The sequence below is a fragment of the Heterocephalus glaber genome, unplaced genomic scaffold (genome assembly GCF_053883595.1).
Source record: "Heterocephalus glaber isolate CG9 unplaced genomic scaffold, H.glaber_assembly_v1.0 deba00001452, whole genome shotgun sequence".
Taxonomy (NCBI): Eukaryota; Metazoa; Chordata; class Mammalia; order Rodentia; family Bathyergidae; genus Heterocephalus; species Heterocephalus glaber.
This window is the reverse complement of record NW_028258302.1, coordinates 21,912,992-21,930,073: the sequence shown is the minus strand read 5'-3', so window position 1 is coordinate 21,930,073 and position 17,082 is coordinate 21,912,992. Positions and strand designations below refer to the sequence as shown.

The 17,082-nt window shown below is 39.2% G+C and overlaps 1 protein-coding gene across 7 annotated transcripts in view; it reads right to left on the bottom strand.

The window, feature by feature from the left end:
* Ubr4 (ubiquitin protein ligase E3 component n-recognin 4) overlaps positions 1-17,082 on the bottom strand; it is a 135,419-nt gene that overhangs the window by 104,761 nt on the left and 13,576 nt on the right. For all 7 annotated transcript variants that reach the window (XM_021262931.2, XM_021262933.2, XM_021262936.2 and 4 more), the window contains exons 9-17: positions 15,652-15,776; positions 14,974-15,033; positions 14,690-14,880; positions 10,788-10,887; positions 10,512-10,649; positions 9,803-9,920; positions 8,715-8,902; positions 7,825-7,984; positions 7,626-7,711 (exon numbers count right to left, since the gene is read on the bottom strand). In XM_021262931.2, the coding sequence (XP_021118590.1) occupies positions 7,626-7,711; positions 7,825-7,984; positions 8,715-8,902; positions 9,803-9,920; positions 10,512-10,649; positions 10,788-10,887; positions 14,690-14,880; positions 14,974-15,033; positions 15,652-15,776 (1,166 nt within the window). The remainder of the gene's footprint in view (positions 1-7,625; positions 7,712-7,824; positions 7,985-8,714; positions 8,903-9,802; positions 9,921-10,511; positions 10,650-10,787; positions 10,888-14,689; positions 14,881-14,973; positions 15,034-15,651; positions 15,777-17,082) is intronic.

Here is a 17,082-nt window from a genome sequence, read left to right as displayed (position 1 = left end):
GGGGCGAGAACTCAAAGAGAACAAGTTCACAGGCAAGGTCCTACACTGATTTGGTCATGAGTCTACAAGTAAGAGTATATAGGAGAACATATGTCTCCTGTAATTTTATTACTTTTAAAATGCTTTTTTTTTTAATCAGTGGGAAAGTTTATTTGAAAAACTAAAGGTGGTTCCAGACTCCACCCATGGCACAGTGAGGACCCAGGCACGGCTTGGAACCCCGGCTCCGTCCCACGCTCCACTCTGCGCAACCAACCAGCACAAGCTGAGGGTCCAGGCAGCGTGAAGCGCCCCCACCCCCAGTCCCTGCCATTCATTCCGGGCTCTGCCAACAGCATGGTGAGGACCCAGGCCTGGCTTGGAGCCTCTGCTCTGTCCCACACTCCACTTAGCCATGTGGGTGCCTGCAGGGCCCAGCCCCCCCATCCCGTCGTTCTCCCCGACCCCCCATCCTCCTGGCTCTTTAGCTACCTGGTTCCACACTACAGAGGCACAGGAGATTACAAAGGCCCTATTCAGGAGCGCAACAAGATAGAGTAGAAGTTAGCAACAGAAAGAGGGCCTCTCAGGCTCCTCAATAAAAACTGAAGCTCAGCAGAAAAGTAAAGAGAATCTCTACAATAAAGGGACACCAGACCACCGTACTTGGTAAGTTGGAGGGATCATCACCTCCCATCGGAACCTGCACTATCTTCAGGGGAAGGGCAACTGGAACCTGCAGTAGAACTTTGCAGAGTTCAACCCTGCAGGAGGACAGGGAGTACAACTTGGGACTAGGAGCCAGAAATCTGCCTGAATCTCACAGGTCTGCTACTGGCTTACTGAGACTCAATGACTTGTATATGCATACGGCTGCTTATGTTGCCTAATGTGACAGCAGAGACATACCTTGAAGAAGGCCCTTCATTTTTATTTTTTGTTATTTGCAAAAAAGAAAAAAAATTTTTTTCTCTTATTTTTAATGAAGTTTGACTTTTTTTTACTCTTTTGAAATTTTTACTTTTTTCTTTCTTTTATCTTTTCTCTCTTTCTCTCGTCTCGCTGTCCCACATTGCTCTTCATCACCCTATTTGTTCCTTTCTGGACTGAATTCAGATTTTTCCTTTATTTTTCTTTTCTTCTCTTTTACCTTCTCTTAGCGTTAATTTTAAAGGAAAGTAAATACAGTATCTAGCCACTCTATTGCTGTTAGGTGGTTCTGTTCATGTCTTTGTTCTTTCATTCTGCCTTTTCCTCTTGCCTTTAACAATTTCTTAAGAGTTTGTGTGATCTTCCTGTGTCTTCTGGCCTCACTGCTAATCTTTCCTGATCTTTCTACCTATCCCTCCCTCCCCAACTGCTTCTAACTCCCCATCCCAAAGGGTAAAGTTGCTATATTGAAGAGTTTATTCACCATAAACATATGTTGGGTTGGTCCTCAGTTTTGATTTAATTCACACAGCTAAATGTGATAAATTAGTAACTACCACAAATTGCCATTTTCTAAGCTGTGCTTGATCCTATGGTGTTGCTGATTGTATCATTTGGGCTAAGCTGTTGTGATTGATCTAGTCAATTGTCCTTCCTGGTATAATGAAAATGAAATAGCCTCAGAGTCATTAGTCTCAAAACCTAAAGACCAATATCTGGAAGACACCTCTGAAAAGCAATCATTCCACAAGGGTTTTAAACACAAGCAACAAAGATACATACATTAAGCAATTCTGAAATATCAACCCAGGAATTAAACCAAGGACAGTACCAAAAACAAAAATAAGACATTTAAGCAAGGTGCAAACTCAGGCTTCCACCCCAGAAAAGGCAAATTCTGGGGGAAATGAGGTGGAAAAGTCTGATAATCAACCACCTAGACACCCTGAACTGATAGCACAGGAAGTAACAAAAAAACAGATGCATGAGGCTCTAGAAAAATTCAAAGCAGAAATAATCTCCCAGATAACTACAGAGATGGTGAGCAGAGTGAAAGATATGATTAGAGGCTCTAGAACAGAAATAGATAAGAAAATAGATGAGATCAGAAACATGCTGGAAGCCATGAATGCCCAGCATAAGAAAGAAATGGAAACCATGATGGCCCAACATAAGAAAGAAATGGAATCCATGAAACAGATTCAAACAGATATTCAGGAGTAAAAACTCCACTGCAAGCATGCAGAGCAGATTAAAATAATTGGAAGATATATCAGATACAGAAGACAGAATTGCAGTTAAGAACCATGAAAACAGAGATTTCTTAAAGATAGTAAGGGACCATGAGAAATCAATCCAACAACTGCTAGATGATGGAAAGAAGAATAACATAAGACTGACAGGAGTCCCCCAAAATCAGGAAAAAGTACAACTGACATAAAAAAACTGTTCACAGAATAGTGGAAAACTTCCCAGACAGAGGTGGAGAATTGGACATACAGTTAAGTGAAGCATATAGAACTCCAACTAGCCATGATCAAAAAATATCTACACCTAGACATATAATAGTCAAGATCCCAGAAACCCAACAGAAAAACAAAATTCTACAGGCACTTAAAGAAAAGAAACAAATCACCTACGAAGGAAAACCCAGCAGAATCACGGCAGATTTCTCAACACAAACCCTCAAATCAAGGAGAGCCTGGAGTAAAGTATTTCAGGCCCTAAAAGAAAATAACTTTCAACCTAGAATGTTGTATCCTGCAAAATTATCTTTCAAAATCGATGGGGAAATTAAATACTTCCACGACAAAGAATACCTGAGAAATTTCATGAACACCAAACCAGCACTCCAAACAATTTTAAGCAATATCCTAGAAAAAGACAATGAAGGTCACAACTCCATGAGGTCCAACAGAGGGAAGCCACCAGGCAAGGTAAGACACTAAAAGGAAAGGGGGGAAAAATAAGAAATAAAAGAGCCAAAAACAGTAAAACATCATGACAAGGATGAGTCAATATCTATCAATTACAACTATCAATGCTAATGGCCTCAATTCACCAATCAAAAGAAATACACTGACAGAATGGATTAAGAAGCAAAATCCAGCAATATGCTGTATACAAGAAACACACTAAACTCAAAAGGAAATTCACAGACTGAAAGTAAAAGGATGGAAAACAGTTCTCCACACGACAGGAACCCAGAAAAATGCAGGTGTAGCAATCTTATTTGCAGACAGAGTAGATCTGAAACTAAAACTAATTAAGGGAGACAAAGATGGTCCCTACATCCTTGTGAAGGGAATAATCCAAGAGGAAGAGATGACAATCCTAAATATATACGCACCAAATACAAATGCCCCCAAATATACAAAACAAATATTAATGGACATGAAAAACCAAATAAGCACTAATACAATTGTAGTGGGGGACCTCAACACCCCTCTATCACAAATGGACAGATCATCTAGACAAAAAATTAACAATGAAATTCTAGAACTGAACCAAGCTAATGAACAAAAGGACTTAATAGACGTTTACGGAGTACTCCACCACACAAAATCAGAATACACATTCTTTTCAGCTGCACACGGGTCATTCTCCAAAACAGGTCACATGCTAGCTCACAGGACATGTCTATGTAAATGTTAAAGAACTGAAGTTATCCCCTGTATATTATCAGACCATAGTGCAGTAAAATTGGAGATCAATAACATAAGAAACTGCACAACACCCACAGACACAGGAAAATTGAATAACACCGTCCTGAATAACCAATGGGTCACAGAGGAAATTAAAGAAGAAATTAGACAGTTTCTACAAGTAAATGATAATGCTAGCACAACATGCAGGAATCTATGGGACACAATGAAAATAGTTCTATGCAGGAAATTCATAGCAGTGAATGCCCATATTAGGAAAAGAGAGAACTCAGTTAAATAACCTAATGCAGAACTTCAAGCTCCTAGAAAAAAAAGACCATAACAAACCCAAAGCTCGTACAAGAAAGGAAATTATAAAGATCTGAGAAGAAATCAATCCAATGGAGACTAAGAGAATGATACAAAAAATTAATGAATCAAAGTGTTGGTTTTTTGAAATAAATAAAATCGATAAACCTTTAGCCAACCTTATCAAAAAAAGGAAAGAAAAAGCTCAAATCTATGCAATTAAGAACGAAAAACGTGAACAAAAATCCAGAGGATCATCAATACCTACTTTGAGAACCTGTACTCTAATAAAACAGAAAACACAGAAGAAATGGACAGATTCCTAGATACATACAAACTGCCAAAGTTAAATGAAGAAGATACAGAAATTCTAAACACCCCAATAACAATGAGTGAAATTGAAAATGTAATTACAAAATTTACCAACAAAGAAAAGCCCAGGTCCTGATGACTTCACTGCTGAATTCTACAAGACATTTAAAGAAGAACTATCACCATTACTCTTTAAACTTATCAAGGAAATTGAAAGGGAAGCAAGGCTTCCAAATTCATTCCTGGAAGCAATTGTTACTTTGATTCCAAAACCAGGGAAAGAAACAACCGAAAAAGAGAACTACAGACCAATCTCCCTAATGAACATAGATCCATAAAATCCTCAACAAAATACTGGCAAAGAGAATACAGAGTGTCATCAAGAAGATCATACACCCTGACCAAGTCGGATTTATCCCAGCGATGCAAGGATGGTTCAACATCCGTAAATCAATAAATGTAATACACAATATCAACAGAGTCAAGGACAAAAACCATATGATCATCTCAATAGATGCAGAAAAGGCATTTGAGAAAATCCAACACCCATTCATGATAAAAAACACTACAGAAAATTGGAATAGAAGGTCTTTATCTCAACCTGATTAAGGCTATTTATGAAAAACAAACAGCCAACATCATACTAAATGGTCAAAAACTGGAAACTTTCATGCTAAGATCAGGAACAAGACAAGGATGCCCACTATCACCACTCCTGTTCAATACTGTTCTGGAAACAAAAGCCACAGCAATTAGAAAAGAGAAAGAAATAAAAGGAATAAAGATAGGAAAGGAGGAAGTTAAACTGTCATTATTTCCTCATGATATGATACTTTACATAGAAGACCCAAAAAACTCAGTCAAAAGTCTTCTAGATCTAATTGACAGATTCAGCAGAATAGCTGGATACAAGGTCAACACTCAAAAACAATAGCCTTCTTATACACAAATAGCGGACTCACTGAGAGAGAAATTTGGGAAATAATTCCTTTTACAATAGCATCTAAAAAAATGAAATATCTAGGAATCAACCTAACAAAGGAAGCAAAAGACCTCTACACTGAAAACTACAGCACTCTGAAAAAGGAGATCGAAGAGGATATAAGAAAATGGAAATACATCCCGTTCCTGGGTAGGAAGAAAATATAGTGAAAATGTCCATACTTCCAAAACTACTATATAGATTTAATGCAATGCCAATTGAAATTCCAACAATATACTTCACAGAACTAGAGAAAACAATCCAAAAATTCATTTGGAATCAGAAGAAATCTAGAATAGCAAAAGCAATTCTAGGCAACAGAGACATGGCTGGAGGTATCACAATCTCCAACTTGAAACTATACTACAAAGCTACTGTGATAAAAACAGCATGGTACTGGCAAAGAAACAGACCCGAGGATCAATGGAATAGACTAGAAGATGCAGAAACAACTCCAGACATACTCAGCCACCTCATCTTTGACAAAGGAACCAACCACCCTCATTGGAGGAAAGATAGCCTATTTAATAAATGGTGTTAGAAAAACTGGATTTCAACCTGCTGAAGATTAAAACTAGACCCATACCTATCACCGTGCACTAAATTAAGATGAAAGTGGATTAAAGATCTAAATATTAAGACAGAAATAGTAAACTTGCTGGAAGATAAGTTAGGTAGAACTCCTGAAGACACTGGCATAGGCAAAGACTTTATGAACAAATCCTCAGTAGCACGGGAGCTAGCAAAAAGAATCAACTGGGATCTCATCTTATTAAAAAGCTTCTGCACTGCAAGACAAACCACCAACAGAGCTAAGAGACAACCTACAATGTGGGAAAAAATTTTTAGCAGCTGTACCTCAGACAAAGGTCTACTATCGAGAATATATAAAGAACTGAAAAAAATCAGACACCCCCCAAATTCAAACACCCAATTCAAAAATGGGCATCTGAAATGAAGACATTTCTCAAAGAAGTAAAAGCAGCAAATAAACATATGAGAAAATGTTCAACATCACTGGTCATTCGAGAGATGCAGATGAAAACAACACTGAGATTCCACCTCACCCCAGAAAGAATGGCTGGTATCAAGAAATCAACCAATAACAAATGCTGGCAGGGGTGTGGAGAGAAAGGAACCCTTCTCCATTGTTGGTGGGAGTACAGACTGGTGCAACCACCATGGAAATCAGTATGGAGATACCTCAAAGAACTAGGACTAGAGGTCCCATTTGACCCAGCTATTCCCCTACTGGGTATCTTCCCCAAAGAATTAAAAGAATCATGCCACAGTGAGATATGTGCACCCATGTTTATAGCAGCAGAGTTTGTAATAGCTAAAGCTTGGAAACAGCCTAAGTGCCCATCAACTGGAAACTGGATAAAGATGTGGGTTTTTTTATAAAATGGAGTACTACTCAGCCATAAAGAATGAGAAACTAGAGTCATTTATAGCTAAATGGATGCATATTGAGGCCATACTCTTCGTTTTTTGGGGTTTTTTTGGTACCGGAGATCGAACTTGGGTCCTTGCGCTTGCGCAGCAGGCGACAAAACCACTGAGCTAAATCCCCGGCCCTAGGCCAAACTCTTAAGTGAAATAAATAGGACACACATGTATAAATACTGAATAGTTTCTCTAGTGTGAGAAACTGAAAGTGTAAATAAAGATTAAAATGAATAACTCATAATTTGAAATAGGAAAAGATCCAAAGGTGTAGTGGTGGTGGGAAGGGGAAAGGGAAGAAGGGAAAGAAAAAATTATGAGAAAAGAAAAAAAAAATGGAAACAAAATCTATGTAAATAGAGAAGGGTGGAGAGGGGTGAAGGGTGCAAAGGTAATGGGGAAAAAATAAGAACCAAGATACATCATGTACAGGTACAAGCACCCAATGATAAATGTAAACGTATTGTATACCTAAAATGTACCGATAAAACAATTTAAAAAGAAAAAAGAAAAACTAAAGGTGAAAAGTGAGAGAGAAACTGGCTCTGGAAAGCAACCTTGAGCCAAGTAAAAGAGGAAAAGCAAGATAAAAGTATACCCTGGAGGAAGCAGGGCAGGCTATCATGAGGAAAGCCACAACAGCCTTAAAATTCATTTTAATTATATTTTTTCCATTACTATTAATGAACATTTTTGCTACATTTCTTGACCATTTACATTTCTTGTTTTTATAAATGGTCTTCTGGTACACTTTGTCTAATTTTCTAATAAAATAATCATTCAGAGTGTGTTTTTGTAGATATTTTTCCTTTTCTTCAAGCATACTGTCTTGGAGGGAAAGGACACAATTTCCTTTCTTTTGAAATGATCTTAATTAAGACATGGGGACATATCAAAGGATCTCAATCCTCTTTCAACTGAGGTATTTGAAGGACAAAATGTTCTTTAAAGACAGAAACGACTGCAGCTCCCAGGACTGATATAAAGCATTCCTGGCCTTAGTGGCCACAATACATACAAACCTGTAAGTTTGGGGACTGAAGGTCAGAAGTCACCAGACAGTGGTTGAAGTGATAGAGAGCAGCAGCAAACTCTTCATCTGATGAACCTTAAGACAGAAGGGAAACCAGTTATTCAAGCAGCGATTTCATGCACCACATACTATGCCAATAGCAAAAGTCCACTAGGAAAATCCACGAGGAACAAGGCCTGTGTACTGACCCTTGAGTCCATCTTTGTCCACCTCCTTGATGATACTGGCCAGGGTGGCCATATGGTGTTCTGAAAGAGATACACTCAAATAGTTTCGTATGAAATTGTTCCGAGAGTTCAGCATGGAAGAGGTGATAAAGTTCAAAATGTTGGAAGCTAGACCTAAGAACTAAAAGGAAAAAAACAGCTAGTATCAGAGGCATAGACCCAGAGCTCCTACAAACCCTGAATACAAACTGAAAATATGTCCTCAGGTCTCATTCAATAAATGAATTAAAGAATCAGATTTTTAAACTACTTACAATGGGACTGTTTGAGTCTTTTCCACATAATTCTACCCATTACACAAAATAATATGCCGATTTAATGCAACAGACTTCAGAAAATATGGAGTAATGTACTTAAAATGTTATCAGATCTATGCGAAGGGCTTTAAAAACAATCTCCCATTTCCACAACATCCTTAAAAGCAGATATAATCACTCCCAAACAAGGAGACAAAACTAAAGCCTGAGAATTTACAATTCTTTTTTTTTTTTTTTTGGTACCAGGATCGAACTCGGGTCCTTGCGCTTGCGAAGCAGGCAGTGGAATCACTGAGCTAAATCCCCGGCCCTGAGAATTTCCAATTCTTGCCCAAAGGCAGTTAGTGGCAGAAGTAGGATTCAAACTTACTCTAATTCCAAAGATTATTCATAAAAATCAGTCAGAGAAGCAGTATCAGAACTAAGTTATTTAATGTAACATAATCAATACAAGTAAGTCCTAAGGAAAAATATACTTAAACATTATAGTTAAACATTATTCAACCTATAAAATGTTTCAGTTCAAATGATCTGCTTCCCACAACTGCACCATTCAATTCCTCCTTCCCGCAAATCTCAGAAATCCACTCTTACCAACTCAGGATCTTTGCGACTAGCCAAAATGTTGCCCTTCTCACCAACGGCTTGCTTACTGGGGCTTTTCATCCGAGGAGAGCTTTCCAGTGGAGGGGGAGGGGGCGGGGGTGGAGGCGCCACTTTCTCTTTACTAGGGGAGATGGTCTCCTCAAACCACTGCCCCAAAATAGGCTCACTGTCATCATCTGAATAGAGAAGGGAAGATTAACATACATATACATGGAGATATATAATTATATGTGTGAAATATCTGCTTTCTAAAAAGGCATTAAGTCAAAAGAACACAAGGATACCCTGATTGATGGTGGTTGCAAGATTGCATAAATTTGTCAGAAACTATCTAAATGTATACATGAGAGCATTTTATTGTACATACCCCAATAAAACTGACTTTTAAAGGCACCAACAAAGAAAGAGAAATAAGTTTACGGTATTTTACTGCCAATATGCCAAACATTTTCCATTTATATTTGTCTTATGGGCTATTAAACTCCCAGATAAGAATCATACCTCTTTTTTTTTTGGTACCAGGGATTGAACTCAGGACCTTGCGCTTGTGAAGCAGGCGGCCAAACCACTGAGCTAAATCCCTGGCCTCCATACCTCTTTCTTGATACCTCACATATCTCACATTTCTCTGAAGAATCTAAGATATTTATCTTCCTCACGCTCTCTAAACTAAGGAAGGAGGGAAGGTTAGTCTGGCTCTGTTGTTTATTAGAACACTCTTCAGTTTTTCTCCTAACTATAAATCTACAACAACAGCCAGACTGCACACCTCACATGGGACCTTTCAAGTTGCACAGGGAAAGCTGAGAACAGAGGTCATGTGTCAATGCAGCAAGAACTAAGAATAAAGAGATGTATTCTGATTTTGGTGGGAAAGCAATGAAAAGCAACATGGGCTTGGCTGAGTGTCTGTTCGTCATTCAGGGCTGTTCATTGCTCAGCTTGATCTCAATAACCTATCATCTTTCAGTGCACATAAAATCAAGGCCCAGCCTAGGCAGGTGGATCACCAGGACACTAAAGGCACCTGTCGGACTGTGTAGCTCATCTGTGGAAGAGAGAAAAGCAGTCTCTACCTTGGCTGCTGTCCTCTTCCGTGCTACTGAAATCATCTTCATAGTATGTGTTGGAGTCAGTGGAGGCACTGGCATCACTGCTCATGGAGCCCTTCCTCTGTCGTTGTAGGACACACGCCTAGGACAATGACCAGGAATCAGCAATTAAAAACTAGCTAATCTCATTCATCATACAGGTTCTCTCCAGATCTCATTATCTTTTCTAAATCTGAGAAGTAATTCTGCCATCAGAACTCATGTTGCTTTTCCTATAAAAGCACTCCCAACCAGGCATATGGTCAAAAATTGGGGAAAAAACCCCAAACATTTCCACAGCACCCCCTAAGTTTCTGCTACAGAATGCCAATCATCATAAATTTCCAAGTTATCACATGTATCATAATACTGATAATAACCGATTCAAATGTTTGGGTAAATTCAACCAATTATACATTCCTCTCCTTGGCAGGTTGAACACTATGGGGAATGGCCATATTCCCAGCTATTCAAGAGGCTGAGGCAGGAGGATCATATAAAACCCAAGAGTTCAAAGACAGTCTAGGCATTAAGGGGAGATGCCATCTCAAAAAGTAAATAAATAAAATTTCTCTCCACTTCAAAATCATCATTACAAATGTAGGTTTATAAAAGTCATGGTGTATGACTAACTTTATTCATTTCGAGGTTATATAAATTCTTCCAAATTATTAATGGCCAGATTCCCACTCACCTTTCTATAGGAGGTTGAGAGTAATGTCAAGAGCAGGTTTGTCAGTGGGACTGAGTCAATCAGTCGTTGAATCCTCTGGATAGAGGTGCTCTGAGCCATAATGCTCAGGACTGCAGGGGGATCATCTGTCTCCCGACCCTGAAGGGGACAGTATCAAAGAGGAATTAATGATGACTTAGCTGGAAAGAACCATCTGCACTGCTGGATTATGGGTGCTCACCAAAAGTGGATAAAGCAATTGATATGCTGATTCATGAGACCAACCTCCTTCCTCACCTTGTGAAGAGCCTCCACTTGCAGGTCTTGAAAGAGAGATGTTAACAGTTTGATGGCATGGTTTGCCAATATTACTGACAGCACACCAAATCCCTGATGCCTACACAAAGAAAACAAGAAACATCATAAAATATTAAACAATGAAGTGGCATATCTTCTGCTTCTAGGGTCTTAGACCCTTTTGAAGTTCTACAGACTTTTCCCCAAGAAAAAACGTGAACATATGCACAAAATTAGTCTATCATTTTAAAAGTTCCCAGTTTCCCTGTAACCTATCCATGAACTGCCAAAAGACCTACAAGACACAGGGTAAGAACTCCTGGACTAGAAGAAACTCTTAGAAATCCATATACTTTTAGAATTTAAGCTATCAGTTCAAAGCAATTGATTCATGTGAAGATGCTAACAATTTAATGTTGAACTTTTAAAGAATCATTCTTTTAAGAAAAAGATTAACAACTTCTACAAAATATTCAGGAATAAACCTAAGAGAAAAAAAATTTACACTGGACTTGATTTCTTTCTTTCTCTCTCTCTTTCTTTGGTATTTTGAGACAGGGTCTTACTATGTAGTTCAGGCTGGCCTCACACAGTGATCCTCCTGCCTCAGCCTCCCAAGTGCTAGGATTACAGGTGTGCATCACCATGCCCAGCTTACATTAGAGTAAAACTCTCTTTTTCTGCCAGCATGTATATATGAAAAAGGGTTAATATATCTAATGTATAACAAGCCATGTAAATCAATAAGAACACCAAAGAGAAAAGTAAAGGACATAAAGCACTTAACAAATCAAGAAATACAAATGACCAATAAATAGGGAGAATGGAAGACCACATTAGAAATCAAAGAAATATAAGAGCAATAAAATAGCATTTTCCCCCCCTCTCATATTGGCAAATGTGAAAACTAATTATACCCAATGTCAAAGAGGACATGGGGGAAATGTACACATGCACATATAGCTGGTGGGAATACAAACTGGTATAATTTTTCTGAAGAGCACTTTGACAAAACATTTCAAATTTTAAATGTGTGCCCTTTATCATTATGACTATACTTCTAGGTGTTCACCCCAAGAAGATAAACAAGTTCCCAAAAGTTTATGTTTCGGATATTCACGGGAGAGAATGATTTAGCCAGGTGAGATAATGCACACCTGTAATTCCAGGGACTTTGGAGGGTGAGGGAGGAGGATGGCAAGTTCAAGACTAGCCTGAGCAACTTAGCAAGACCCTTTCCCAAAATTTAAAAAAATAAATAAAAAGAGCTGGGTTGAATTCACAGTAGTACATTAAAAAAATTTATATAGACTCTAATAAACAACGTCACTGAAAAGACGTCTACAGTATTCAGTGATCCCATTTTGCAAAGTGAAATTATATATGGACAACAAAATCTCTGGAAAAATATTCACCAATTTTAAAAAATTTGGGTTGATTCTTTTCCTTTTTTATTTGTGCATATCTGTATGGCTTATAACATATAATGAACATACATGTATTCTTTTAAAATCTGAATACACAAGAGTCATTATTTTTTGGGTACCAGGGATTGAACTCAGGTCCTTTTGCTTGCAGGGCAGGCAGTGGAACCACTGAGCTAAATCTCCAGCCCCACAACAGTCATTTTTAAAGTGTGGCTGCTAAGCTGGCATGGTGGTACATGCCTGTAATCCCAGCACTCTGGTAGGCTAAGGTAGGAGGATCTCAAGTCCGAGCCCAGCCTAGACAACTCAGCAACTTGATGAGAGTCTGTCTCAAAATTAAAAGGAAAAAAAAAAGCGCTGGGAATGCTCAGTGCAAAGACCCTGGGTTCAGTCGTCAGTAGTGACTAAAAAAAGTACAATTGCTACTTCTAAAAATATACTTTTTGGTATTTTCCCATTTCCTTTTACAATGCAAAGGAAGACAATTACTCAGAAAATCACAAACCACTGTTTACTCTGGAATGTTCTTACCTCCCTAACTTGCTCAGTATCTATTGCCCACCCTCTCGACACCAATTTCAGATTCAGCTTAGGTAATCCTGTTTTGATATCCCTGGCAGAGGATATGTATGTCCCTATTAAAATACAATCCAGCCTGGGGATTTAGCTCAGTGGTTTCGCTGCCTGCTGCACAAGTACAAGGACCCAAGTTCGATCCCTGGTACCCCACGCCCCCCACCCCCTGCAAAAAAAACCTCTCTAGATGGAACCTGATATGTTTGCATGAATATACACTTCATGCCTCTTAGGAATATGTCCATTTTTCAAATATACTACAACATTCCAGAACTATAACCCAGAGCCTGGGACAGAGAAGATATTCATCATCTCCTAACAGCTCAAACTCACCATGGCCAAGGTCAAATTATACGTCTCTCTCTCCCTTCCTCCCACTGAACCTACCCCTAAACCACTGTTCCTTAGGTCAATAAATTATACAATTCAACTGGTTCAAACACAAAATTTCTAATGAAGCTATCAGTAAATCCAGTCAGCCATACTTCCAAACATATCTCAGGTAGACTTCTTTACTCTGCCTTTACCACCACTACTCTATTCCATGTCTCCTTTGGAATAATGCACTAGCTTCCTAGTCTACTACTCTTTCCTGTCGATGTCCCTGCAGTCCAGTCTCCAAGTGACAGCTGGGTTCTCAGATCACCAATAAATCAGACGATGTCTCTCTCGTAGTGAAAATCCTCCAGCAGAGCTTGGCTCTAATTATCTGACCCCTGGATACTTCATCTAATTTTTGCCAGTTTCCTTGCTCAATTTCTCTACTCTGGCCATACTCACCTTGCTGATGCTTCAATGCCAATTATAATTGTACCTCACACCTGAACACTTCTACCTCAAACACATACATGGCTTGTCCTGTCACTTCACATATGGTCTCCACATCCTGTTTCTAAGCCCTTTCCAGACCATCCTAACCAAAATAATAGGGGCTATCAATCACCAGCCCTCTGCTCTGGCTTCTTTTTCTTCATAATATTTATGTATGGCAACCTATACTGTACTACTTATTGGTGTATCTGAAAATAAACTCCATAAAGCTAAAGACATTGCTTTACTTAGTGCTGTGTTTTCAATACTTAGAGAGGAGAAAAACAGATGACAGAAACTAAAAGAATAAATAAAATCCAGAAATGCCTAGACTTAAAAACAAAACCTTGAATAGCATCATGTCTCCTCCTTCCTAGTAAGGTTTAGACTTCACCAAAACAGTAACAAATGTTTCAGGAAGCAATACAAGAGGGCCTGACAATACCCTCACCTGACAGGTTAAACAAGGAAGTACTCAACTCCAAGTGAAGTGAACCCACATTACAAAAGAAGCGCTTTTTTTCCCTAAGTTGAACTTGATAAAAACTCTAGAACACACACTATAGACATACTCTCTCTCTCTCTGACAGACAAGGAAACAAGATCAGAAGAAACTGGTGACTCATCCAAAATCTCACAGCTATGATGTGGTGCTAGTAGACCAAGATCATTATCTCCACTGTTAAATTCAAAGCACATAGAAAGGTGATTCTTTCTACTGACACAGAGAAGAGAGGCTAGGAGTGTGGCTCAGTGGCAGGACATGTGCTGAGCATTTGCAAGGCCCTGGTTTTCTGAGGTTTTTGTGAAACGCAGTCTCACTATGTTGTTTAGACTGTTCAGCCTTGAACTCAATTATGTAGCCTGGGCTGGCCTTGAATTTGTGGCAATCCTCAGCTCCCCAACTAGTAGGATTACAGGGATCTGCCATCAAGCCCAGCTCATGCAAGGCCCTGGCTCCAATCCTCACACAAAAACAAAACGTGACACAGATAGCAAAGGAGTTACACTAGCTCCTCACCACTATGAAACAGCAGGGAAATACAACACAGCACAATAGAAATGGCAATAAGAGAAGCAGACACATACCCTTTGCCAGGCCCCAGTTTGGGGGAACCCACTCCTTCTTTTGTACGAGAAAGGATATCTCTGACTCGGAGGGCAGCCAATGGATCCTTCTCTTTCCCCTTATCAGCCAAGGCAGTAGGACTGAGATTCAATATGAGGAAAAGGCTGTTCAACAAACACCAGGCACCCAGCAACTGGAAGTTCTGATAGTGCTGTTGTAATGGGCACAAAATAAAACATGAATATAGAGATATCCATACCTTAGAGAACACAGGATAGGATCACAGCAGGGACATACTTCTTACCTCACCACCAGCCCGGCGGGAGCTGCTGATTGCTTGTCCAATCATGTCATAGATTTCAAGCTATTCAAGGTCAAACAGACACAAAAATCTGAGCAAGCTGGCATATCATTTCTTTATAAGTGCTAAATCCTACCAAAATTGATTTAACTTGAAGAGTTAAATATCGTCAGGTCATTTTCCAATGATATGTCTATCACACTTTCTTGATTTTCATATGGAGCTGACACCCACTTTCCACTCAGCTTAAACGTCACCTTCTCAGAGGCATTCCCTAAACCCAACCAACAGCAGCACATGCAGCCCTGCATTGGATGGCTTTCAACCACAATTCATTGTATGTACTTAGCACTACCCAACAAGTGTTTTATTTACTCTAAACCTCCTGAAAGTATACTGACACCTAGTAAGCCTTCAAATGTATTTCTGAATAAATAACTAAACTTTCTCAAGACTCACTCCACCAGAAAGCTGCAGTGTTTTCTGCAGAGCCAAAAGAGAAGAAGTATCTACGCAATGTGTCACGCAAACCAGCTGAATGCCTACCTCTTGGTCCCACTACTGAAGGAAAGGGGTATGAAGATTACTCTAAGTCTTTTCACACCAAGGAAGAAGGTAGAGCTGGCCATACTCCCTCATTTGAATAACTAAGGCTCCCACATCCCCAGATGCTTGGCTTACGCATTTCTGGACAATTGTGGCTGCATCACTTTCATAGTCCTCTTCCTTGGAGCTTGTGGACCCTGTCCGAACTTGCTGTGCACTGCCCACATGAAGGATGGCCATGCAGGTTGCCACACTCACACCTGAAAAAGAACATGCATAGATTCCACCCATGGGGCACTCCTGAGGCACCACCAAAACTGGAAGATAAAAACACATTCCACCACCCTCATAAAAACCTACACATAAATATTTATTGCAGCTTTATTCATAATTATGCACAACTGGAAACAAACAATGTCCTTCAGTAAGTGAATGAATAAATAAACTGTGGGGCATCCATACAGCAGAATATAATTCAGCAATTAAGAAAAAGATAAGCAAGCACAAGGACCCGAGTTGGATCCCCAGTACCAAAAAAAAATGTTTTTTTAAAAAAAAGATGAGCTACCAAGCCAGAAAAGACATGGAAGAACCCTAGCCCACCCTGTACAGGCTATACTGTACTGTATAATTCCAAATTCATGACATTATTCTGGACAAACGAATTCTATAGAAATGGTAAAAAAATTCAATGGCTACCAAGGATGAGGGGAGTAGGTAAAGGATAAACAGGTGGAACCCAGGGGATTTTCGGCAGTAAAACTATTCTGAATGATATAGTAATGGTGGATACATGACACATTTGGCAAAATATATAGGACTATATAATATAAAGAGGGACCCTAATGGACTATGAACTCTAGTTAATAGCAATGTGTCAATATTAGTTCATTAATAACAATAAATATACCATATTTATTCCACATGTATCAGGGAGAGATTTATGGGAATTCTATATAACTTGTTCAATTTTTACAAATCAAAAACTGCTTTAGAAATAAAATCTAGTTTTTGTTTCAGACACAGGGTCTCACTATGTTGCCAAGGCTAGCCTCAAATCTTAAACTCAAGAGATTCTCCTGCCTCTGCCTCCTAAGTAACCAGGACTACTGGTTATGTGCTACCACCAAGGTAAAATTCTAGTCATTTTTAAAAATGAAAAATAATTTTAAAATTTAAGATTATGAACAAAAAAATCCCTTATCTGACTTGGAAGTATTTCTCAAAGGAATCAAAGCCAAGTCCCTCTCCTGCAATCAAATCTCAGGTGATCAAATTTCAACAATAAAGCAAGGCTGGGATATTTAATCCAACTATGAAATTTCTTTTTCTTTAGTACTGGGGATTGAGCCCCGGGGCTCAGACTTGCTAGGAAAGCATTTACTACCAAGCTACATTCCCAGCACATTTTCCTTGATTTGGGGGGGGGGGGCAGTTTCTCTCTTCAGGGTGGCCTTGAGCTCACTATGTATGTAGCCCAGGCTGGACTCGGACTTGCAGCAATCCTCCTGCCTCAGCTTCCCAAGGGCTGAGATTACAGGCATGCACCACCACACCTGGCTTTCT